The sequence below is a fragment of the Macaca fascicularis genome, chromosome 18 (assembly GCF_037993035.2).
Source record: "Macaca fascicularis isolate 582-1 chromosome 18, T2T-MFA8v1.1".
Lineage (NCBI taxonomy): Eukaryota > Metazoa > Chordata > Mammalia > Primates > Cercopithecidae > Macaca > Macaca fascicularis.
This window is the reverse complement of record NC_088392.1, coordinates 7,885,336-7,913,266: the sequence shown is the minus strand read 5'-3', so window position 1 is coordinate 7,913,266 and position 27,931 is coordinate 7,885,336. Positions and strand designations below refer to the sequence as shown.

The 27,931-nt window shown below is 35.7% G+C and overlaps 1 protein-coding gene across 9 annotated transcripts in view; it reads right to left on the bottom strand.

The window, feature by feature from the left end:
* Nucleotides 1-27,931, bottom strand: part of NETO1 (neuropilin and tolloid like 1) — a 127,012-nt gene that overhangs the window by 36,875 nt on the left and 62,206 nt on the right. For 5 of the 9 annotated variants that reach the window (XR_010582791.1, XM_005586457.4, XM_005586456.5 and 2 more), the window contains exons 5-7: nt 14,912-14,953; nt 14,666-14,832; nt 3,840-4,068 (exon numbers count right to left, since the gene is read on the bottom strand). Coding sequence is in view for 7 of the 9 variants with exons in the window: in XM_005586457.4 (XP_005586514.1) it covers nt 3,840-4,068; nt 14,666-14,832; nt 14,912-14,953 (438 nt within the window). In the remaining 2 variants the exon portion in view is untranslated. The remainder of the gene's footprint in view (nt 1-3,839; nt 4,069-14,665; nt 14,833-14,911; nt 14,954-27,931) is intronic. The other 4 variants (XR_012427138.1, XM_005586459.4, XM_045378154.3 and 1 more) reach the window with 1 other exon arrangement.

Here is a 27,931-nt window from a genome sequence, read left to right as displayed (position 1 = left end):
TCACTTCCTTATACCCTTACCTTGGCAACTGGATTTTGAACATACGACGTTTTGAAGGGGTGCCACAGAACCATTCAGACCAACACAGATGGTAACATGACATAAAGGATAAACCTGTTTCAGTGGAAACTTACTGTACATTTATGAGATGATCACAGAGAATGCTGTTGTAAAACTCATCATTTGAAGAGAGTGATTATTTGTCCACTGTGAAAGAACATATTGGGATGGGTGCCTCTGTAGGAAGAACACCCTGTGTCTTTTCAAGTCATTGAAAAGTCAGCCCACTTCAATGACTTCCAGACATAATTTAATCACATGCATTGAAACTCTATTTTTTATAATCTCAAATAGACATATTTATAATAATATATGCACCATACATACAGTTCACCATTTCTTATCTATGCAGATTTTTAAAGACTCATAGAACTTAATCTATTTTCAGAGTTGAAAGGGATCTTTGATGTTAGCCAGTCTTTCAAGCTATTCCTACATAGATGACTCCCCTATACCATTCATACCAGATAATAATCCATTTTCAGATCCAATCACCCATCTAACCATATTTCATGTCCTTCATAGGCATTCTTTCAAATTTTGAATATCACGACTCACACGACAAACATTTTTCCCCCTAAGTTGTACTCAAAAGTTTCTCTGTAACTTTCAAACATAAATCTTACTTTTGAGACCCATGAGATATAGGTCTGAGGTAGTTATCACATTTTGAACAATAACAAATCCTAAAGTAAACGTTTCTTCCTATTTGGAATTACATCTTTGTCAGCCTCTTCTAGGTGATTACTCTCCTCACTAATAATAGTCAGGAAAGAACAGACTGTGCCTTTTGCATTTTGATTGGTGCAGCTTCCCAAAATACTAAAATCTTTTTTTTTTTTGCATTGTTTCTCCACTAATGTTAATATAGGCTAATATCGTTTATAGGATTATTTTTATCAGCCATAATCAAAGTATTGACTCACATTAAGTTTGAATGAAATAAGACCACAGGAGCGTCCTGGGCATCAGGGTTCCTCTATGTTATTGATTTCTGAAATATAATGCTTTTATCATATATCTCTATTATATTTTATGGCATACTTTGGATAAAAATTACAGATTTTTGTTATTTATGAAAATCTTGACTGTATCATTTAATATATTAGCTTGCCCTTTCATATTTTTATCATTTAAATTAAATACGAGTTCTTGGTATGTTATTCCTGAAGACTAAGAATACTGAATAAGTATAGAACCCTGAAATTCCCTCACTGAAGGAATAATTCATTGAATTTGGTAGATCAATCAGCAGTGAGCCACCAAAGGTGTTGTCTTGTAGCCTGAGTTACATATGCTTGTCAATAAAATGAAAATATTTTCCTCAAATATTTTGCTGAGATAAAAATGCACTACCTCTAACATTTTAATCAACTACTGAACCAAATACATCACAGCATACTGTTTTAATCTGACATAAAGCTGGGAGAGATGTTTGACACACTACATGATGGTGTCAAGACTTGAAAGACTGAGTGACATTCAGTATTTCTGGTGTCCTAAAATTCCCCAACTGGGTAATTAAAAGGGAATTTAAAGCCCAAACTATTTATTCGTTATACAAAATAACTGTCTAACACACTTAACATTTACGAATTTAAAACAGTATTGGCTGCTCCGCTTCTGACAATAAGAGAAATCATTGAAATTTCAAAAATATTGTATTGCCTTTTCTAATAATACAAAAATACATAGTTGTGAAATACAAGGTGCTTATTTCTTTTCATTTACAGTTCTTTTTTTCAACTTTTGTTTCAGATTCAGGTGCACATGTGCAGGTTTATTATACAGGTAAAATGTGTGTCAGGGGAGTTTGGTGTACAAATTATTCCATCACCCACGTAATAAGCATAGTACCCAATAGGGGTACTATGATCCCCACCCTTTTCCCAACTTCCACCCTCAAGTAGGTTCTGGAGTCTGTTGTTCCCTTCTTTCTGTTCATATGGACTCAATGTTTAGCTCTCACTTATAGGTGAGAACATGTGGTATTTGCTTTTCTGTTACTATATTAGACTTCTAAGGACAATGGCCTCCAGCTCCATCCACGTTGTTGCAAAGTACATGGTATCATTCTTTTTTATGGCTACATAGTATTCCACAATACAAAGTTTCTGTGATTTGCCCTTGACTCTGGATATCATCCGTTTTTATATTTTATGTTTTAAATATTTTCTGAAACTTTTCCCATTTACTATCTACCCAAGCAACTCTCTCTCCTTACCTACTTTAACTGGAACTCTGAGGTCACAAACCTATTAAAAATAAATGGGCCTGCAAGAGAAGCTTACCACATTTTCTTTATGCAGTCTAACATGGATAGGCATCTCATTTGATTCCATGCCTTTGTCACGGGAATAGTCTGGGGACAGTTCCGTGATGAACACACACATGCATGTGTCTTTATGACAGAACGATTTATACTCAGTATTGGGATTGTTGGGTCAAATGGTGGATCTGTTTTAAGTTCTCTGAGAAACTGCCAAACTGCCTTCCACAGTGGCTGAACTAGTTTACATTCCCACCAGCGGTGCATAAGTGTTCCCTTTTTTTCCACAACGTCACTAGCATCTGTTACTGTTTGACTTTTATAACAGCTATTCTGAGGCCAGGAAAGTGGCTCATGCCTCAAATCCCAGCACTTTGGGAGGTCGAGGCGGGCGGATCACCTGAGGTCAGGAGTTTGAAACCAGCTTGACCAACATGGAGAAACCCCGTCTCTACCAATAATACAAAATCAGCTGTGCGTGGTGGTGCATGCCTGTAATCCCAGCTACTCTGGAGGCTGAGGCAGGAGAATAGCTTCGGGAGGCGAAGGTTGCTGTGAGCCGAGATCGCACCATTGCACTCCAGCCTGAGCAAAAAGAGCAAAACTCCATCTCAAAAAACAATAATAAATAAATAAAATAACAGCTATTCTGACTGGTGTGAGATGGTATCTCACTGTGGTTTTGACTTGGGTTTCTCTAATAATTAGTGATGTTGAACATTTTTATATGCTTGTTGGCCACATGAATGTTCTTTTCAAAGTGTCCGTTCTTCTTTTCAAGAAGGTACTTATTTCTTAAATGTCACCAGGTACTTATTTCTTAAAGCTAAATTTCTCAGAATTCTTTTTCACTTCCATAAATTTGTAACACATGAAATATTCAGGGTTTCTGACAAATATTCAGAATATATCTATTAGTATGACTCATTATTTATTAGAACATAACTTTCTAAAGTTTATTTGATTTGCCCTTGACTCTGGATAGCACCCATTGTGCTGTTTTAAATATTTTCTGAAACTTTTCCCGTTTATTATCTACCCAAGCAATTCTCTCTCCTTACCTACTTTAATTGGAACTCTGAGGTCACAAATATATTTGAAATAAATGGGCCTGCAAGAGAAGCTTACTAAAAAGAACCTACCAAATATTTTTATGCAGGTTTTTAAAAATTTAAACCCAAACTTCATCAGAAGCTGCTGCATCAGTTCCATAGGCTTCCTAAGAGCTAAACCAAAGACAAATGAAATTCATCATTTCCCAGTTGAATAGTGTGAACTGTCTTAGGAAAGGCTATGATGCCTATGTTGAAATAAGAAAGCAAAATGTAATATGTAACTCTTTCCTGTCACGGATCAAAATGAAAAAAGGGGGACGTTAGTGGTTTAAACGACGTATTAGAAAATAGCCTGCTGTGCTCAAACTGTGTGAAGAAAACACCGTTAACAGCTTACAAAACTGGCATCATATGGCATATATGAAGGAAAAACAGTCAAGTGCAGAGAATCTTACGTTCTTGAAAGGATGTGAAGAGCATCTGAAATCGGCTGTTTCGGCTGCCCTCATCTGCCCACATGCGGATCACCCCAAGACCCGTGCGTAGCATCACATCATTAGCCACAGTGCTACAGAACTTAGCTTTCAAATCCTCCACGGAACTGCTTCCATCATATACAGCCACAAAATTCCTCTTGCATTCATTTGAATTCTGCATCTCATAGTCCAAGAAGCGCAAGTAAATCTATAAAACAAAAATAAAATAATTTCCACATATCAAAATATGAATGTACATCAGTAAGTACCAGAATTTCTTTTTTTCAGTCTCACAAGACAATCCTGATTGCAATCAATCTTACTATTTTCCCTTGTGAATAGAAGGAAGATGTACAATAAGAACAAATTGTGTTTAATACTTTTTTCAAATGCTATTATCCTTTCTTTACTTAAATGCACCATTTTCTAGAGCTGAGTGTATTTACCCAAATTCACTTTATGTCTTCTCATAACTTACTGGAAATCAGTTATTAGTTTTGCATACTTACACACTGTTTTACTTTGATTAGCAAAATGTATTTGAAGTATTCCTGATACATTCGTGTTTCAGTTCCATGGCTTCCTTTTACTTCCAAAAATGTACAAAAAATATGCGATTTTTATTAATACCAAAGAAAAACAGAAATGATACTGAAAGACAGTCTCTGGTTTGTTTAATTAAGTTATTTGACATAAATACACTGCTTCATTTCTGAGGCGAAGTATAATGTTTTATAAAAAGGCCAAGCTAGTCTCTGACCACTCATGGCATATACAGAGAGGCTGTTTAGCTAAGCTACATAAATAAAAATTATGAGTAAAATGTACTGTGCAACTTGCTTTATATGTTATTTTGTAATACTTCCAACAACTCTATAAAGTGGCCCATTTTATTGTCATATTCAGATGAAGAAGCTCAGACTCAGATGGTATAAACTGAAAATTAGACGTGAGCATCCTCACTTCCTGGTCCATAACACTTTTCACAACGTTACGCTGCCTTAGGTGTACTGCTTTTCAATCAACAGGCATTATTTGACTCTTTACTAATGTGCATTCAAAATCACAAGGAATTCATTCAACCAAATACACGTCTATAAAGAAATAATTTGTTCATGCATCCATCGATTCAGTGGCATCCACAGTTTCGCCTATGATTGTTGCAGACACTATTCAAGGCATTGTGGATATCACGGTGAACAAAAGAATAAGGGCCAGTGCTGAAAATGTGTGTCAATTAAACCATGACAATAAGATACAATGTCAAAGAATGGAAATTATATAAAGCCAAAAGACCCATGCACTGTGAAAGGGATACCTAGAATGGTTTCCTAATAGACACATCTTTCATACAGGTATCTCCTAAATGTTTTACATTTTATTTTAATATGAATGCCTACATGCTATTTCCTCTTAAATGCATTTTTCTTAATTTAGCATGGATATAAACTAAAGACATGGCATTCGATCAAACATCTATCTCTTTCATCACTCTCTACGTATTTTTTTATTATTTTGTAAAATCTGAAACTCATAAGACAATTTCTTCCAGATCCAGTATGTCCGGCCCAAATTTTATAATTCCACTTATTTAAATTAGTGAAAATGTAGCTCTTGTCCTCAATGTTCTTACTCAACAGGGCACCAGTTCCTGTCAATTTCCCCTTTAAACTACTTGTTTTCCATTTCCATTCACACTTCTATAATATTTCAACACTCTCCTGACCAGCCTGGATGGTTGCAAGATGCAGATTCTCCTTACAACCCCAAAGTTTACTCTAATAAAACTAGTTTACTCTAGCCAAAGTTATATTTCTAACAAACAAATCTAATAATCACAGTCTTTTAGCTAAAATTTGTAACTTGTGCATAATTTTTAAAAAGTCTAAAAACATCAACTAGCAAATTTACATCCTTCTTATCTCTAACATTGTAACCATTCTCAAAAAAGACACCCTTTATGAACATGACATTAGCTTCACATGAAGTTGTCATTCTCCATCTTCTGTCTAGGAACCTCTTCCTGATTTGTCAAGAGTTAGTTCAACGGTTGCACATCCAAGGAAAGGTTTTCACTGCTCCCACTCCCCAGTCACAGCAGACATAACCTCTGTAGCCTCTATGTGATTTTGAACATATTTAAAGCCATAGTTCTAGGTTACAGGTCCCTTCTAATAAACTTGTGTTCCTGAAAAGCTGAAGCAGTGGTATACATTTTTGTATTCTAAGCATTAATACATATTTTACACATAGTAAACACTCCAGAAATGTTTCTGAATGATTAACTGGAAGTTTCATTTTCTTTATTGAATTCCTTTGTTCAGCATTCATATTTATTATGCGCCTATATGACAGACATTTAAGTATTATAAATAATGATAATGACATAGTGTAGTCTTATTTTATTATATACAGTGGAAATGATACGCAATCATTCTCAAAACAAGGTATAATATAGATCTAAATTATGACATAAAAGGATAAGACAGAATGTCGCAGACTTGTAAGACTCTGAAAATAGAATGTGAAGTTCTAAATGAGGAAATCCAGACACAATTTGATGAGAAAGAACAAAATCAGAGAAATGTGGACAAATGAATCAAACGGAACAACAGCGGAAAGCACCTGAGTTGTATTATGCTTTGCAAGGCAGGACGATTTTCATATATGAGCAATTTGTCGCATTGAAGTTGGAAGTTATTCTAAAATTTCCAAATACTTTGATGCTGATTTAAATTACGGGCCATTGCCACAGCCTTATAAGAGACACATGCCCCAATGAGGCCTTCTTTTCGGTATGCCCAGGTTATTCCTTTGTTTTATTTTATCTAAAACTCAGATATTACTCATGCAGTCCATCTGTGATTTCTCCTCCCAACACATATTTCATTTCTAAAATTATTCAAGAATTTCAGAAATATCCAGTTTAAGAAGGTATATATGCATCTAAAAATGTGAGACTTCCAAGTTTATACTAACTCGTTTGTTTTTTAAATGTTAACATGACTTAAAAAAAGATTTTTTTTTTTCCAGATGACCTTTATTAGAAAGCTGAAGCAAAGAAGAAAAAAAATAACTTGCTTCAGGACCATAAGTGAATTAATGTGGAAACCTTAAAGAAGATTAAAATTTCCAACTCTGGTTTTAAGGTTCTTTTCATCAGGTCACATTGCCCCGTTCTGACTAAAAGGAAAGAAACTGAAAACACTGTAAAAATAAAAAGTAAAATCTAGGTATTATACAAAATGGTTAAATGGAACAAAAATTCAAGTATGTACTTATACTCTAAAATACTATGCAATAAATTCAACAAGTTTATCAGCTCTTAAAAAAGATGCAATTATAATTGGAAGTAAACATTGTCATAAGCAGGAGAACACAGATTAGGGTAAATAAAGAGTGCTTTCCACTCCTTTGAAGTGTAATACGAAATGACGCGTCTCTCCCAATAGCCTTACAAAGTTATAAAAACCAAGTACTAAGCCCACAGGAGGAAAAATCTTTAAATAATTGCTTGGCTAACACAAAAAAGCTATTAGACCACCTGATGTTTTCAAGTTGAAATGTTTCAGTGGCTCAACGCGTTTCAACAATTACTTAAAATTTCTAACACTGCATGTCATGTAGAAACACACCTTAAAATACTATTTCATTGTTAGGAAAAGAAAGTTTGTGTGTTATATTGACGATAGCTTAAGACACTGCTAATGCATCATTTCAAATCTCTCAATAATAGATAACTTGTTATTAAGATAACTTAATAACAATAGATACTTGTTATTAAGATGAAGAGAACTGAAGTTTACAAAAATTAAGTAACTTTCTCAGAGTGACACAGTAATGTCACTTAAGTAACGGACTGGTACTGAAGTCAGATCTGCCTAACAGTTGGACACTCATCACACTGTGCAGCCTTATGTAATGTTTTTAAATGCTCACAGACTTAGAGCCCAGAAAGAAAGTTATATTTTTAAAGAAAACAAGCTAAAATAAAATGAGTAATAAAACAAATAAGAAAGCAAATCAAAACTATTCACGTTTCCTAATGAGCTAGAAAAGATGTTGACTATCAAGTTATAAATAAAATGTATAGAAAATAAATGTGTCCCTCAAATGGCTGTTTTAAATTCTTTAAAAATAGAAATATTTTAATAAGAATATTGCTATAGTCAGAAAGTCAGTTTGCATATGAGCCTTATATTTTTTTCATTTGACAGTTCTATATTTTCCATATGAGGTGATGGTCTTGCATTTGTACATGAAGTGCAATCACTGCTACCTAAGTATCTTCTATATTTAAAGGACCTTCTTATTAAATAGAACACTAATTAGAGTAAATGAATCATTGCAGTCTCTAGATTCCAGGTAATCACTTCTGAAGCATTCAATAGTGCTTACCTAAGATCTAGTGACAGCAACGATTTTTTTATCATATAGAAAAAGAGAATATACTTTACTGGGTCCAGAGCTGTCAGTACAAAAGCCAAATTCCATTAGCCAGAGGAAGTGATCACGCTTTCCCATGCTAACACTAGCATATGCCATATAAAATCTCTCTATATATTGTGATTTGAATGACTATCTCATTAGCTTAAATCTTGTACCATAATAATGCTAACAGAAAGAATTATTTAATGTAGCAAACTACAGAAAGTACGTTAGTCACTTACTGAAAAAAAAAGAGAAAATGATAAACAGAGTAATATATAACACTAGTAAAACAGATTATCATCTCTTCTCAGTGAATCATTTTGATGCATTCTTTTAAATCAATCATAAAGAGTTGGAGCTGACAAGATAATTTATTGACCAGGACACGGAAAACTTCACAACATATACATAATTTCTAGTAATATCTGTTTTTCAAGTCACATGGAAAGCAGAACCCCTTTTTATATGCAAAGCAAATAAATCTCGCTAACAATTTACTAAGTAATATATTCACAAACAGAATTTAATACCAACTGCTCAACCAGGTCCCTCCCCTCATATCAAAATGATATACAGAAAATAGACATTATTTGAGGCAATTATTTATGACTTGCCAGAACAGTTTTCTCCATAATAAGTAAAAATTAAATGTCACAGTCTGAGAAACGCCGTACATGGTTTCAATACTACTAGACACTTTTATAAATAAAATCATATTCTACAAAGCATGCAGCCCAGGATTTCTGCATTTTCTGTTTTATTATTGCCCAGACATGTCAGGTTTATAAACTTATGCAGAATATTCCAATTGGAGGGCATCAGTACTCCCTTTATTTTTGGATAAGGAACCAAAACATCTTAATGCTTTATAAAATATTAACACACAAGCACACACACACATACGTGCACAGCACAACAATTCCTGATATAACAATAAAAATAATTTTCTGGCATATATGAACAAGTACCAAAATACTTAAAGTCCACCTGAGTAGCTGTCGAAAGATGAGAGTATAAAAATGACATTTTATTTTAAAAAACTTGAACTGTACAATTTTTGTGGTATTTACCTTCCTATTTAAAATTTTTACTTTGTTTGCCAAATTTTATTCTCACATTTTGGAGGTAAAAGCAGGCTCAGTCTTCAGAACTCTTAATGCCTATCTTTTTATCAATTACAGTTACTACACTTGGTTTATTGTATTAATATGCTATTGCTCCATAACAAATCACCACAATTTTAGCAGCTTTAAATAACACCCATTTACTATCTACTATTAATAGTTCTATAGGTAAGAAGTACTGGGTTCTTTGGCGAGGGCAGTTGAGGGTGAAAATCCAGTTTCTCACAGTTCTGGGACCAAGTTCTCTATTTTTTTGAGGAATGCTTACTGGGGTCACCCTCACTCCTAGAACACATTTCTCAGTCCCTTGATTCTCTTACTTCCCCTTTCATTCACATCCAAAGAATCTGCTCCACTTTTAAAGGGCTCGTGTGGTTAGATTACGCTCACCTGGATAATCAACCTTTTGATTAACCCAAAGTCACCTGACTGGTAACCTTAATCACAAAGGCAAATTTATCATATTCACAATCCCAGGAACTGGAGCTGGAAATTTATGTTCATTAGATAAGTAACTTTAACACCTTTATCACAATTTTAGTGTAAGATACTTACTGTATTTGTCAAGTGTTTATATATTTTATTTTAATTTGACTGAAAATATTTTTGAATTAGTTAACAACAAACTGAGTCAACTTTAAATATGAAATAATGAGTAAACTGTATAAGCTAGAGTTTTATTATCCAAAACATTAAACATTAAATTACCTTCATTTATGTATTTTATACATATTTTGACTCTGTCCCTTATCCTGTCCTAGCAAATGATAAGAATATGAAGACAGATTGGTTAATTAGCTTGATTTAATCATTCCATGATGGAAACATCACACCATAGCCCATAAATATAAACAAGCATTATTTGTCAATTAAAAATAAATTTTAAAAATAGTTTAAAATTAATTTTTGCCGGGCGCGGTGGCTCAAGCCTGTAATCCCAGCACTTTGGGAGGCCGAGGCGGGCGGATCACAAGGTCAGGAGATCGAGACCACAGTGAAACCCCGTCTCTACTAAAAATACAAAAAATTAGCCGGGCGCGGTGGCGGGCGCCTGTAGTCCCAGCTACTCAGGAGGCTGAGGCAGGAGAATGGCGGGAACCCGGGAGGCGGAGCTTGCAGTGAGCCGAGATCGCGCCACTGCACTCCAGCCTGGGCAACAGCGTAAGACTCCGTCTCAAAAAAAAAAAATAAATAAAAAAAAAAATAAAATTAATTTTTAAAAACCTGATCATTTCCTCAAAGAATGTGGTTTTGTGAGAGCAAACTAGGCCAGGAATTGGGAGATGTTAACCTTGCTCCAGCTCTGTTGCTAACTAGCCAAATATTTGGGCAAGTCACTTATCATAGATTCATTAAATTTGGTTTTCAGATGACTTTCATGTTATCTGTGCCAAAATATTACTTGACTTTTAACTATTATTCAAAATCTCTGCCAGCCTCTGCTTGGATTCCTCTGGTGAAATCTCATTCAATGTCTGTTATTAAAATAAAAGGCTTCTCTGTGTTACATTAAAAGCTATTTCTTTAGTTTCAAACTTTCAAATAAATGGCGGTACTTAAAAGTCTTACTCCTGCAGATTAAGTTTTATTCCTGTTTCATGTGACAGTCCTTCAAATGTTTGAAGATTGGTACCATATCCTTTCTTAAAAAAAGAAATAATCAGTTTATTTATTCCATGAGTTTTAACTGAATCACAGACATTGTGCTTGGCATTGGGTATCTGGAGATAAATACGGTCCAGGCTTCATGAAATTAATAGTTACCATGATTTGGTCTCCCATCATTTCATTCTGGTGGCTATTTTCCAGACCAGATTCTGAATTGGAGGCCATAGTATTTGCTCAGAGAGGCGTATGTCTACACTCCTTTGTCAACTCACATTGAATTTCATTATCTGACTCAGTTTATTCATCTTTTAAATGACGTAGTCAGTAACAAGGTTCTTTCTGCCTCTGGTTTTCCAAATTCTAAGAAATCTAGATTAATCACATTCTAATTAAACGGGACCATCTAGATTAATATTCTTTAGTAAAGGAGACATCAGATATTATATTTTCTGTTTGTCAAAAGCTGGAAAAGTCGTAATGTGTATACATTTTAATACAGTCAAGTAAGCTATTCAGCACTTTCCTTGTGCAATATGGTTCAGTCACCAGGTGTCATTCAAATATTCACCACAAGCCATTTCAAGTTTAACTTGCGCTTTGATAGTCTATTCTCATAAGCTGCTAGGAACTCTATAAAAATAGAAAGTCCACATAGGCAGTAATCTCCAGTCCTTGCTTTTCTCCACAGTATTCAAAGCCACTTCCCATCCTCTAACCTTTAATTTAACAGAGAAAGCCTGTTACAATAGAGCCATCTTTGTCCAGCTCTGCAGGCAGCTTTCCCTTTGGGTCACAGAATGCCACATTCTGTAACAGACAGGTACATCGGTTATTGTTGCTCTGGAATTGTACAAAAGACAGTCTATTTACCAGCTGGAAAAAAAGGGTGTGCATTTACACTGTCATGAAAACCTTCTCCTTAAGACCGTAGTGACAAACGTCCTGGTTATGACAGTAAGCTGGGGGCACATATAATCCTGTTTTTTAAAAAGTCTTTAAAAATTTTCCATTCGTAGAGTTTAAGAAAAACAAATAGCCCTTGCACGTCAATCCACGTCTTATGAAAAAAGCATAATAAGCTGCAACCTAGCTCTCTGGTAATATAGGTAGTGGGTTTTTATGGTTTTATGTGAGCAAAAGCTTTGGACTTAAAAAATAGAAGAAAAATAACTGTCTTTCTTCACAATGCAATTAACTTTCTCTAAGATTTGTTCAGAGGCAAAGAGAAATGCAAGCATCAAAGCTGGAAGCTGGAGCATGATCTCTGAATCTCCTTACATTCAGGGTAAATCAATGGTAGACTCGCACAGCTGTCAGTATCCTGGTGAATCTTCATGAGAAATATTGTGTCTGGTAGACAAGGTGAGAAGGCTCTCCAGGCAGAGGGAATAACATCTATAAAGTCGTAGAATCATAAAAGAGAAGAGAGTGTGCTTTTTCAGGATTTAATGCAATTGCACGTGACCAAATGAAAGTGTGGATAGGGAGGTGGTGTCGATTCTTTAAGCTAAAGTGTTCTCCAGGCCTCTCTAAAGAACTCAGCCTTCATCCTGAGTGCTTCAGTGACATACGGAAAAACGAAGCAGAAAAACGAAAGTTGGGGGAAAGGTGCCACATTTCCATTTTATATGCGAACCCTAGAGACATATGCAAGAAAAAATCAAGTGAAGAAATACCAGTGCCCTCAAAAGAGGTTCTTCGCTGGGTGCAGTGACTCACTCCTAGCACTTTGGGAGGCCAAGGCAGGCACATCACCTAAGATCAAGAGTTCGAGACCAGCCTGGTCAACATGGCGAAACCCTGTCTCTAATAAACATATAAAAAAAAAAAATTAGCCAGGTGTGGTGGTGCACGCCTGTAATTCCTGAAGCAAGAGAATTGCTTGAGGTGGGAGGTAGAGGTGGCAGTGAGCCGAGATCGCACCACTGCACTCCAGCCTGGGAGACAGAATGAGACTCCGTCTCAAAAACAAAACAAAAACAAAAGCAAACAAACAAAAAAAGTGGCTCTTCTTTTCCCCTCAGCCTAAATATCCAGTCACCAAATTCTATCTTATCTCTCTCTAACATTTCCCTCACGTTGGACCACCGTGGCCTAATTTCCAACACTGGGATCACCGCCACAGCTTCCCACTTGGTCTTCCGCTTGCAGTGCTTCGTTGCAGGAAAAACCAATTTTCCTAACATGCAAAGCCGGTCATATCACTTTTCTGCTTTGTTTTTCCATGTCACTGAAGCACTCAGGATGAAGGCTGAGTTCTTTAGAGAGGCCTGGAGAACACTTTAGCTTGAAAAATCCATACCACCTCCCTATCCACGCTTTCATTTGGTCACGTGCAATTACATTAAATCCTGAAAAAGCATACTCTCTTCTCTTTTATGATTCCATGACTTTATAGATGTTATTCCCTCTGCCTGGACAGCCTTCTCACTCTACCGGACACAATACTTCTCATGAAGATTCACCAGGATACTGACAGCTGTGCGAGTCTACCACTGACTTACCCTACCTGGTGTAAGGGGTCTTTTTTCTCTCTCTGTTATACCTTACAAATACCCCAATGATCTAACCTTACTGCTTAGATTATTCTGTTACATATTTGTCTAAGAACTAAACAGAAACACCTGAGAACAGGGCCTGGCATGCTTTTTCATGTCTCCAGCAGAGGGCTTGAGAATTTATTGAGTCACAAAATCAATTAATTAAATAACACACAGTTTCAGCCTCAATAAATAAATGACTACAAATCTAGTAAGTCAATATTTTTTCTTACAACTTTGTAACTGAGGAATAAAAACAAAAGCAGGAGAATGAACAAATAACACCTTAGTCCTATGACACCTGCTGGCACAAAATGATTCATCCTCTGTATTTTGGAAAATGTTTCCATAAACAGAATCAACATAGTTGCTCCATGGAAATGTTTCCAAAATTGGGGTTTGAGTCAAAATCTAACCCACAATAGACTTAGCTTAATACATGTTACACTTTTAATTTTTGCAATGTATTGCCAACCCTCAAAAATCAGGGTGATTAACATAAAACCTAGATTTCTGGCAAGTTATGAGAAACAATGCAGGGCTTGATAATGCTGGACCCACATTTTCTCATAACAGCACCACACGGAGCTTCACAGGCAGCTAAGTCATGCCTGTCTCCTTCAAATGGGCACAGGATCTCCCAGGCCCTGTTACCATTGCTGCCAGCCCTTGCCACACTTGTATTTTACATGCCAGATATTAATGATTTTGTAGGCCCCAGAAAAACCTCTACAGATATAATTTTCGTTTACGAAATCAACCAACTGCAGATGTTGACAATAAGAGCATAAGTGTGATTATAGTTAGAACCATGGTTCTTGCATACCATTTCAATCTGCGTTTCAGAGGCTGACTTACCTTAAAGTCTCTTGTCTAGGTTATCAAATAATTTATTCAACTCACTCTCTAGACTGCTATTTATGACATCAAATTTAGATTGGTCAAGAGAAGACAAGTTACATCTCAAAAATCAAAATGAAATCATAACCTATGATGACTGCACTCTGAAATGTATTAGACATGTCCAGTTGTTTCAAAGCAATGCACGTTATAGACACTTCTCACGTCAGCTGTCAAGTGTGGGTTTCATCTTAAGACTGACCTTGGACCGTGGAGGCGCTCGGATGTACCACTTGCAATCAACAGCCTCGCTAGCAGTAGCTTTGCCTTCCTTCATAATTTGTACAGACTCCACAATTCCTTCGGAACCGCCCATCTCAAACTCACACGCTAAATAACAAAATGCCAAACAAACACACAAAAATGGATCTTGAATAATAAACCAAAAGTGTATTTCATAGCAGAAAGCAAAGTCTTCTGAACAGTATGAAATATCTATTTTACCAACCTGGTAATGGTTTCAAAGCTCCAAGGTCCTTAAAGTCAGGATCTTAAAAATTGAGAAAAAGACAATTAGTCCCATTCTACATTTATTACTTAACATTGATTTTAAGTTATACATCATTAAATTATCCAGAAATCTGCCTTTAAAAACACATTAGGGGAGAGTAAATGATTAAATAAAAAGTGCATAATGATGTTGGGACTGAAATGTTAATTTAGTATTACTACAAGGTTTTTTTCTCAATACAAAAAACACAATTAAAATTTGTTTTTCTAATGCCACTCCTGCCTCTAATTATCAGACAAAAATCTTACTCATTACCTATAACTCCATAGGTGGAATGATTAAATTAATTATATGATCTATCCTTCATAACAGGAGAATAGATGTTCTTGTAAAAGGTATCCATCAGTAATTCAAGGTTTGGGGCAATTTCCCTGTGTTCTAGATACTATCCTCTTTGCTGATTCAAAACATTCTGTAAAGTGTAGTAACACAGTTTTTAACTAGAATATCTGAAGCACAAATTAAGATGTAAAATCTAGAACTCCTCTCCTTTGGCTGACTGAACAATCCTGTTTTCGTCAAATCTTTCTCTGCAACATTTCATACTACGCTAACTTTCAAAGCATTCCTCAGTATTCTGGTTTGTCAACTTGACACCCACTCTCCTCATCTTCCTCGCAGTCAAGCCCAGGCTCAGCCACCTGTCCTCTGCTTATTTACGTATTTCAGGGAAGGCCCGCTGTTTCATGAGTCTAAGACGTTTTCTAACGGTAAAAAGGCAAACTGGTGGTCTCATTCTCATTTCTGGAACTGATTTTGAGGCAGGTATACAGTCAATGAAATATCAAGACGAGCCTTTTAGAAAGCTTCTGAGAAAGTCTTCCTCGTAATAGAGACAAGGTGTATACCATTGTTCTGGCTCTTACTGCAGTCATGCTTGTATCGGACGTCGTGGAATCACGCACTAGCCAACTTTCAATGTTGAAGGTGTTAATATAAGAAAAGGCTAATTGTGATGATGAGCACAATGAAAGTGTGTAGAACCATGAATCATTAATGATGTCACTGAGACACTGTATTACCTTATTTGATACACATAAATTCCTATTTTTAAAAAATGTTAAATTTTTAATTATTACAAGTGCATAGTCATTGTATATATTTATAGAGTAACTTATTCTGGAGTTGCATTTCTCCAAGATTTATACTGTTTTTTTCCATTTGACAAGTAAAAATTGTTTACATTTATGGTGTACAATGTGATATTTTGGTATGTGATGTTCTGGTATGTGTGTACATTGTCGAATGGCTAAATAAAGATAATTCACATGTCTTACCTCATGTATCTATCATTTTCTTGCATAGTGAGAACACTTAAAGTCTACATTCTAGCAATTTTACAGTAGATTACAGGATATATTGTTATTAATTACAGCTACCATGGTGATCTCTTGAACTTATTATTCTTCCTGACTACCTGAAATTGGGCTTTTCGCTTTTTGAAATAATACACGCCCTTGTAGCCCTTGTCACTTTGAGTTGAGGTTTCTTTGACTTATGAGTGAGTGAAGGCATCGATGACTATATGTTAAAGGAACGTGGCATACAATTAAAAGATGATTGGGAAATGTATTTGTTCTTATACTACCATGGCATCAGCTCTAAGTTTAAATCTTTCAGAGTTAGAAATATTTGATGAGACATTGCTCAACAACAATTCAGGACTGCAATATAAAAAGCAGCATTCTTTCTGTAAGAGGTTAGTTCTGGATATTAAGACTATGTGTGCTAATATGCATGTGTGTATTTAAGTGCATTTCTTTGTATGTCTGTGTGCCTGGACATGCAAAACCTGTAACTACAGGCTGATTGTTAGTTTAGTTATCGTTATTAAACGTTTTGTTTTTGTTGTTGTTTCTTGCTTTGTCAAACAGTTATGTGAACTGATCTGTTGAAACTGAAAGGCCTGGATTGGCCATACTACACAATCTGATCGCATGAGCTATTTAGACTTATTTTATTACAGACACTATTAGAAAGTGTTAATAAATTTTGAAACAAGTTACAGATTCCTTTGCAAAGCTGTTTTGAAAACAGATTTAAAAAATCTTTTTAGAAAAAAAGGAAAAAAAGAAACTGTAAGCAATTTCCATTTAAAAAATAAGGACATCACAGATCATTTGGACCAAGACACTTCCTGGTAGAAATTTGTTTCTTCATCTAACTCAACAGATATATAGCTATTATTTCAATAAATATGTATTTAACACCTACTGTGCAATAAAAGCTATGTTTTGCATAACACTGCTAAAATTGGTTGTTTCCATCAAGCAGTTTCATTGGTATTGATAAGGTCCCCCGTATCTTCCTTATTTTTCCATCAACCTTGATGACCTGTTATCCAGACTTTTTGTTATTCATTGTATCCTTCTTATTAAGAATAATGCTTAATTATATTCATAATTAACACTCATTATCTCCTCCTTGATTAGAATATTTCAGCCTTACGTGCCTGTTTCTACAATTTTTGTGGAATGTAGTTGATACTCTGTTTTCTAGTTTGAAGGCTAACATTTGTCATTTTTATAACTCATTCCAGGCAATGTTGAGAGAAATGCCAGTTCTGGGAACTGAAAATTTATTTTTGTCTTTGTATGAACAGTGATAGCACTGATAGTTTAAAAAACAAAACTTTAGAAAAAACTGTTTTTGCAATTCCATTTATATTAATATCACAATAATAGATGGGCCATATGACCTGCAAAAACAACCCAATAAACAATACTCTTTTTTTTAAACAGCCTAAATTCAACTTAAGATTATAAAGACTGATTGGCCAAGGTTGTTTGTGGGCGAGGACAAGAATTATTAGGCAGATGCACGACAAAGTTGGACTTGGTAACTAGTCTTCTACTCTGGATCTATCCCTCAAGTCTGTTCTCTACTTAGCAACCTAAATAAACTATTACACATGTAAATCAAATAAACTATTACACATGGAACTCTCCTGATTTTCCACTTTCCTTAGAGTAAGACCATCAATCTTTATAATGCATCTTAACACCCTGTAAGTTCTTGCCCTTGGTCCCTGGCTCCATGCTGCTGGTTCCACTCTCTTCTTTCTGATCACATTCACCTGTTTCTCAAACACCCCAGGCTGTTCCTATCCTCTGTATCAGGAACTTGTTCTTTTGTCTCTCTGCAATACCTTTCTCCTGGCTTTGGAGAATTGAATCTTTCTCATTCTTTGGTTTTGGGCTCAAATATTATGTTCTCAGAAACGCCTTCCTTGACAATCCTCTCTAAAACAGCACTGTCCCTAATTTTGCTTCCCTCACATTATTACAATTTACAATTATTTAACTATTTGTCTGTTTAATTTTTTACTAACTGTCTACTTCCACTGCTCCATAATCAAGAAGCTCTGTAAGGAAGGGTTCCCCATCCAGCTGCGGTACGCACAGCAGGAGATGAGCAGAGGCAGGATAGCAAAGGAAGCATCAACTGTATTTACAGCAGCTTCCCATTGCTCATGTCACCACCTGAGCTCCTCCTCCTGACAGGTCAGCGGCAGCATTAGATTCTCATAGGAGTTTCAACCCTATTGTGAACTGTGCGTGCGAGGGATCTAGGGTGCATGCTCCCTATGAGAATCTAATGCCTGATGATCTGGGGCGGTGACGGTAGCACTGGGAGCAGCCGGAAATACAAATTAACATTAGCAAATTAACAAATTAACAGTAGCAAATTCATTAGCAAAGAAGTTTGACTGCACCATAATAATTCAATCACTTCCAGACACATATCAAAACCCTATCACTGAGTGGCAAGTAACAAGCAGCATCTGGTGGCAGGCTTTATAGTAGCAAGTGAGTTGATGTACTTCAGTTGTACAGCTGCATCTGGGGGCAGGCTTTAAGTCAAAATCTGCCACTTATTTTAGTCTGCATGTGGCACACACATGACACACATTATTTTATTTAATACTTCCATCCATGCCTCTTTCCCACACTGCACACTTGTCTCTGTCACAGTTTTGGTAAGCCCACAAGCTAAGCCTAGCCAAAATGAGTTAAAAATAAATGTCATCAGAGAGCTTCTTTGAAAAGGGTTAAAGACCCAATGATTAGACCGCAGAAGACCCTAAGATTGCCAACAAAAAGAAAGCTGCACTTAAAGAGAATACCAAGAGTCCTACTTAAATTACAGGTTCACTGCAACAGATGGTTCACATTCTCCAAGACCTCTCTGTACAATGTGTGGCGACCAGTTATCCAAGGAAGCCATTAAACCTTCAAAACTGCTTTGCCACATAGTGACCAAGCACCCTTCATTAGTTTTTTAAAAGAAAAAAACGTAAACATAATGAACAGTAGCAATTGTTGAAAACTATCACTTCAACAAATGTGTCTGCACTGAGAGCATCATTCTTAGTGGCTCGCTTCATTGCTAAAGCTAAGAATCCCTTTATTATTGGTGAAGAGTTGATCCTGCCTGCTGCTGAGGACATCTGTCATGAACTCAGGAGAGGCTGCAGTTCAAAAGATGGCTCCTTTCAGCTAGCACCATAACTAGATGAACTGATGAAATGGCAGAAGATACTGATGCACAATTGTTAGGATTAATGAGTCACCGTGATACGCAATCTGGGATGACAAGTCTACCAATACTGACAACGAGGCAACAGTATCTGCTTCCGTATGGTATATTTGCAGGAGGATGTGCATGAGGATATGTTATGTGCACTTTTATTGCCAAACATCACAGCTGGAGAACTATTCAAGTCTTTGAATGATTATATATTAGGAAAACTGAATTAGTCATTTTGGGTCCGGATACACACGAATGGAGTGGCTGCCATGACGGGACAGTTTTCTGGTTTCCCTACCTCAGTGAAAGGTAGGGAATGTGAGTCTATGCACTGTGTCATCCACACAGAAATGCTGTGCTTGCTAGACAAAAAATGTCACGTGTACTTATATTTTTCAGAATGTGATTAAAATTATCAACCACATCAAAGTACATGCCCTTAACTCACATATGTTTGTGCAGCTCTGAGGAGACGGACGCTGAGCACACGTCTTCTCTTATACACAGAAGTGAGATGGCTTTCCCAATGTAGATCACTGGCCAGAGGTTTTTTAGTTAAGACAGCCACTCCAGAGATTTCTTGTAGACAAATAGTCATCCCTGGCAACCCATTTCAGTAACACAGATTGAGCTGCAAAACTTGCTTACTTGTGTGACATATTCAACCTGCTCAACGAACTCAATCTGTCACTTCAGGGGAGAACAACAACTGTGTTCAAGTCAGCAAATAAAGTGACTGCATTCCAAGCCAAACTGGAATTATGGGGGTGACGAGTGAACAATGGAATTTCTGACATCTTTCAAACGTCAGCAGAAATTCTGAGAGACACGGAGTCAGGGCCTTCTTTCTCCCAGCTGGTGCGTGAGCACCCATCTCTGCTTTCGGAAGAGCTTGAGTGTTATTTCCCAACCAAAAAAGTCCCCGGAACTGGGAAGGAATAGATCCATGACCCATTTGCAAATAAGCCAGGTGAATGGACTTTAGCCATGCTAGAAGAGGATCAAATGCCTGATACTGCCAATGACGGTGGCCTTAAAAGTGTGTTTGAGACAACTTCAAATCTCCATACGTTCTGGATTAAAGTCAAGGCAGAAGAGCCTGAGATTGTCACAGAACACACTGAAAAGCCTCCTCCCATTTCCTACATCCTATCTTTGTGAAGCAAGGTTTTCTGCAGTGACAGCAACTGAAACAAGATCATGGAGTAGACTGGACATAAGCAACACACTTCTAATACCACTATGTCCCATGACCCCCAGATGGAACCATCTAGTTGCAGAAAACAGGCTCAGGGCTCCCAATGATTCTACATTATGGTGAGTTGTATAATTATTTCATTATATATTACTATGTAATAATAATGGAAAAAGAGCACAATAAATGTAATGCACTTGAATCATCTGGAAACCATACCCTACCCCAGAAAATGGAAAAACTGTCTTCCACAAAACTGGTCCCTGGTGCTAAAAATGTGCTATAAGGGACTTTGTATCTCTTGACGCTCTCTATCCAGGACCTAGAACAGTGCTTGGGCATACTAGGTGATCATACTCAGTACTGAATTTAACACGTCTCTTCCTATAAATAATACAGTTACTTTACCCCAACTTGATTTTATTATATGTTGATGTAATTGCAAGACTTTACACTTAACACTTTTCCAATCCGCAGGTTCTCACAGTAAATACATCACATTAGACACTCTATTAGAAAGCAGCCTCATGTTGAACAAACCTCTCCCTTTTTGTTTCTAGGCTCACATCTAGACTCTGTTTTCCAACCTCCCTTGCAGTTGTACGTGGCCATGGAAGTGAGCTCGGCCAATAAATGCAGACAAAAGTGAACTTTACCCACAGGCTGGGTGCTTACAGTCGTCTTTAAAATATTCCTACAGGGTCTGCCTTTCTTCCATGCACTGGAAATGTGAAACTCCATCAGCTTCACTTTATAAGTGAGTATGTGGAGCACAGACAGCACTTTCCTGGACTCCAATTTGACGTTTCCTCAGTAAGTAATATACTTCAATTATGTGAAATTACTGAAGTTTTTAAAATGTTATTGCAACTATTATTCTATGAGCTCAGGAGCGTTCCGTTATTGAGATCCAAAGGTCACTATTTTCATAATAATACTAAAATTCTATTTGTCTTTTTGCAGTATCATTTTCTCAAAAATATATGGAAGAGTTTTCCAGATATTACATGACATGGCGTTAACACTACTATGACTAATGAAGTATGTGCTTGTATTTTCAAATATTCTAAGATTAGGGTGTAAATAACGCACATTTTCAGAGATTAGCTTAGTTTGTTCTCAGTGATTTTACTGGACACTTACTGGTTATTTTCAGTTCTTAATACAATCCCAGTAACCTGATTTTTGTCCAATATGATGTTATTTTTAAACTTCAAAATGTTTATTAAGGTTACATGGAAGCACAGCAAGAATTAAGTACGTTTGCTGCTTTATTTTGTAAATCTATTTACTTATCTATCTAATTTGAAACCTTTTACAAATAAACTTTATCTAGAGATATAACAATACATGGCTTAATTATATTTCCTCTTAAATAAAATATAGTTATACCATATTTTTCTTATGGTGAAGGATGGAAATTTGTCTTAGAAAGGGGAGATTAAAAGACTCACTCTCTCCATCACGGTCACACCATCTATTTCTAAATTATGAAAAAAGGTGAAACTGACATTTCAAACAGGTTTCTTATGGAAGGGAAGACTCTATTCCAAATAAAATCAAACAAACCTGTAAATAAAAATGAAAATATGAGAAAATCTATCTTTTCATCCACTTTATAGATGTTAATAATTTACTTTATTAGGACTTAGAAAAACAGGCATTTTTGAGTGGTTTTATTCTGAATATGTGATGGAAGCATTGAGACAAATAAGAATTATTTTAAAAAGTGTATTTTAAATATAGACATCGTTCGTTCTTTAAAAGCCAAATATCACTTTTCAAACTCAACATAGTGAACTCATTGAAATGTAAACTCAACATAGTGAACTCATTGACATGTCTCGCAGTTATTGTGAGGCCTTGGTCAAGAAGCTCACAGGAGGCTAATAAAGCCATTTACACCTGCCACTGCTGAATGACTACTGGATGAAAAGTCAGTAAAAGAAACCAAGACACTGCCACTTTCCCAACATACAGTAACGTGCTGATTAAAGTTTCAGCTTAGACAAGAAGACAGAGTTAATGCCTTGTCTGGAGAACTTCACTGCTGTCTAGAAAATAACGGATATACAGACTTGGCTGGGCTTCCTTATTTTGCTTGAACTCGCCCAATGTCAGCATGGGCCAATGATCAAGGATCATCTTTTATGTGAATGCTTGACAACAAATGGAGGTAGTGCTGAAATATTCAAATTTTTGGATAACTTTCAAATCCTGCGGTTTATGGTAGGACATCTGGGTTGACATGTGCATTGATGGCACAAAAACAGTGGTGGATAAAACTGCTGGTGTCTTAGCAGTGAATCAGGACTGTGGTACCAAATCTTAGCAGCTAGTATTCACTGCATAATTCACTGTCATGCAACTGCACAGTAGGAAAACAAAAAGGAAGTTTACTTAGAATCATCATGATGAAGCACTAAAAACAATGGTTTTAAATTCTGAAGTCTAGAGTAAATGTTTTAATATTCTGTAAGAGGAATCATTAAGCATGGATAAGGTATTTTTGCTGCAGCCTGAACTGTTTCCTGTTTTTCTCAAGAAAAAGCACCTTGTAGTTATTCAAATTGTGTGAGCTACCCATTTTTTTTTCGTGGAGCATCATTTTTGCTTGAAAAACATATTACAGTTATTTAGATTTGGATGTTGGGCAGACATTTTGTTGAAAATGAACAAAACGAGTCTGTTGATTTTAAGAAAAACAACTGACAATATTTGTTGCCAGTGATAAAATTCAAGCTTCAAGGGAAGGAGATGAATTTGCCACAGTGCACTTGACAGCTTCCCAGCACTGAGAGAATTTTTTAAATGAGATTGTTGTTGATGTGAACAAATGTGATTTTTGGTTTGTGTCAACATTTAGCAGTTCTGCATAATAGTAATCCAATAACTGCCAAATAAATAATGCACAAAGTTAAACAAGCATCCATGTGGAACAGAGCCCTTTTAAGAGGAAAATACACTAATAGATGTTAATATAACAGAATACAAAGAAATTCATTAACACAGTTGCATATTCCCTGTTGCAACTAATCTTTAAGAAGCTATCACTTGAGCTTTGGTGCAGTATAAAAGAATAATCACCAGTATCTGAAAAGCCTATTAAGACACTCTTTCCTGGCTGGGAGCAGTGGCTCATGTCTTTAATTCCAGCATTCTGGGAGGCCAAGGCAGGCAGATCACCTGAGGTTGGGAGTTCAAGACCAGCCTGACGAACTGGAGACACCTCATCTCTACTAAAAATACAAAATTAGGTGTGGGGGCATATACCTGTAATCCCAGCTACTCGGGAGGCTGAGACAGGACAACTGCTTGAACCTAGGAGGCGGAGGTTGCAGTCAGCTGAGATCATGCCATTGCACTCAAGCCTGGCCAACCAGAGCGAAACACCATCTCAAAAAAAAAAAAAAAAAAAGAAAAAAGAAAAAAGAAAAAAGATACTGTTTCCTGTTCCAACTACATCTCTCTGTTAGACTGGGTTCTCTTCATCTACTTCTACCATAACAACACCTCATAACAGCTTTAATGCATAAGCAGGGGTGATAATCCAGCATAGTCAACCTGACACTAGATTTGCAAAAAATATAAATTAATGCCATTCCTCCAATTAATATTTTAGTATGCATTAATGTCTTCATATTTATTTTAATATGATATGCTATTTATCTTACCACTTTATTGGTTTATTGGCATAATTTGTACATTACTTAATAAATAGCTATTTAAAATATTCTCAGTTTAAATGGCTAATATAATAAATATTGAATGATACAGCCAATAAGCCAAGCACTTTGAGGTCTTCAATAATTCTTAGGAGAGGAAAGGAGTTTTGAGACTAAAAAGCTGCAGAACATCTGGCCCAACCAATCTCATGTTTGTATCATGGGTACCTTTTTCCAGTAGAACTCTAAATTACAATTTAATAGCTCAGGCTTGCACAATGCATTTATTTCATAATCCAATGACATTTCATACTGCTAGCCACATTGCAGATGAACTTTCTGGAAACCACTGTTAACTGATTAGATTATAACTGAATCATATCAGAGGCCTCTTCATTTTATAAATGAAAGAAATAGGGAATTGACAACTTTAGAAAAATGCAACTTGTTTTGATTTAAGACCTAAACAGCTTCAGTGCTGACTCTAGAACTTTGAACCAATCATTTCATATTTCTGAGTTTTATTTTCCTTAACTGAGATAAGAATGTTGTTTGTTTAGGTTTTTACAACTCAGGTATGCCAAGTATATCACAGAATACAGTGGTATTCCCAGAATAGGTCATGAATATATGTCATTTCCTGACCAGGTGACACAACTATGTTTACAAACCTTCTGATTATAAAATCAGCTTTGATACTGTGATATTTTCAATGCACAGCTCAACTACCTAACAGGATAGTCTTAGAGAACAATACTTTTCCTCAAATTTCCACAATCTCAGATATCTTGAATTGTGTCATTCATCCTTATCGTTCTCCCTCTTACTGACAAGTACACACTGAAAGTGGTATCAAATAAAATCTATACTAGTTTTCTAAGTTACCTAACAATCTCTATTATTTGCATTGGCTTTGAATAACTCATCAGAATTTTTAAATTGTCTTGACTGTTACACTTTTATCAAATAAATGACAAATAAAATGTGGAAAAACTAAAGTCGTGTTACAGTGTTTTTCATAATTATCCTCAAATCTAATGAGCTAATATGCAGCGCCAATCTTTAACTGCAAACCATTTATTAATTGGCCGTAGAAAAATAAATCCAGTATTTTGATAGAAATTAGTACTTATGCTACAAAAAAGAATGCTGACTTTGGAATCAATTTATATTTTTAAGCACTGCACTATAATCTTCAAGAATTTTCCTATAATACAAACTAAAATACAAGTCAATCAAATTTTTATGAGACCCAGAGTTCTAAAATAGTCTACACAAATGAAAAGTAAGAATACAAGTTTGAGATATATCTACATGACTAAGTTTTTTCTGTTGTCTCATTTTAATTCTTAATTTATTTTCATTTAGTTAGATCCATGAAAATAGCAAATACCACTGCAGTAATTAACATGTACTAGATATTATTCTAATTACTTTAAATATAGTAAATCCTTTCTTCCTTAACATTATATGAGGTACATAACAGTGCTATGCTTGTTTCATAGCTGAGGAAAACAGACAACACAGATACATTAAGTAACTAGCCTAAGAATACAGCTGTAAGTGGTAGGGCTTGAAATCAGAATTAGGCAGTCGACCTCCAGATTCCCATACTGTCATTTTCTATTTGAATTCATTCCAGACTTGTAAATGCTAAGAATGTCGTCTGGTCTACTGGGCCTGTCTGGACTCTCCATGTGGCTGTTCTTCAAGACTTCTCTCTTGAATTGGGAGTGACGTAACCTAAAGCAATTTTATATATAAAACAGGTAAAATACAATTTTTTTGCATGGGAAAAATATGTTTGAGTATGATGTTGGAGCTATGGTTAAAAACACAAATATGTTTAAAAGGTTTCAAAAGTAAATTTCAAAGATCAAGATCCATGTAAGTAAATCTTTTTCATTTGTCCTACAGAGGAATAAATTAGAGCGATGTGTTGAAAGCTAATGATGAGAAGTGCTAAATGCTGCCATAGGAAACAAGTATTCGTGTATGTTTCGTCGTGGGTGGGGTGGCAGATGGCATTACTTATGATGTCCTTTTCACCCTGAAGCCCAGTTATTCTGTGATTAGTTCTTCTAAGCATATGATTATATTTGGGTTCAAGCAAGTTGATCAAATTTACAAACCCTACAGTTAACATTCAATGACCAATCACTTTATTTTAGGTTTACTGATGGATTGGGCATGGGAAGTAAAGGAGAAAACAATCAGGGACAATGTTTACTTTTCTCATTTCCATCAACAAAGACTCCACGAGCTAGGAAGTTATTAAACTTCCCACTCTCAACCTATAAACTCATCTAGATTTACTGTCATTACTACCTAGCTACCATCTGTCTCAGAACAATTTCTCTCTCTAAATCTAATTCTCCACCTAACGTATGGATTTTCTAATCACTCCTACTCATAGTAGTTGGCACATCAATTATCTTCCTCCAGTTCTGAAAAATTTTTCTAAATCTAATTTTCCACCTCTCTTCTGGATTTTTAAATCACTCCTACTCATAGTAGTTACCACATCAATTATCTTCCTCCAATTTTTAACCTACCTTCTATTATCTACATTCTTTCAGACAGTAAATCTGCTCAAGTCCCTTCTTAGCTAATAACACACTGCAAACTCCTCCTTCACCTTCCTTCCCACTGTCCACTCCTTCTTTCCTGTTCTCATTCAATTCCCAGATGACTGACTTCCATTCCTTAGACCTGAGATCCATAATCAATCCGCACATCCACATCTCCTACTCACTTCTGAAAGTTCCATCATGTTTGTGTATACATCTTGATTGAAACAATGTTTGATTTGAAACTAACCACACCCTTCAATGGCGACATTCTTATTTCCATCCTTCCACATGTCTGCAACAGGTGTTGGACTCCTTGTCTTTTACTCAGGGATGAAAACTAGAGTGCTTGTAGTTTTTCAAATCATTTGAACAAACTTTAAGGGCCATTTTAAAAATCAATGGCAAAAAAAAAAAAAAAAAACTTAACAGCACAGTATAAAATAGCTTGCATAATCATATTATTTTAATACTCTGATTTAATTCCCTCGTGTCTAGAAGCAGCATTGCTCTAGTATAAAATTCATATCACCACGTTTTAAACTTCTTTTAAAGGTACACTGTTTTCTCTAAGTATGGGGTTGGCAATTATAGCTTCTCATTTTGAGTTTGTCTACAATTATAATGGCTTTCATGTGGGCACAGAGTATATATATCCTGACTCTTTTCTAGTTTAACATAAATTTTACTCATATAAATTTAAGAAATCAAAACTTACAAGATTTACAGGAAGAAAATGTTTGAGCCCTTTAAAATATTATTAATATGTGCATGGCTTGTACAGTTTTTTTGTTCCCTTATTTTATTTATTTAGCTGTAATAGGAAGTTTCCTCATAGTGCTTATATTCACATTTTTAAGCAAATTGAGAAAACATAACTCTTAAAACACGAGTACACAGAAGCTGGATTTTGTTTGTGTTCACATTAGGTAGGCTTTTACAATGTTTACTTTTGATAGATAGTAACAAGGCAATACTACTGTTCTGCAGAGAAAAT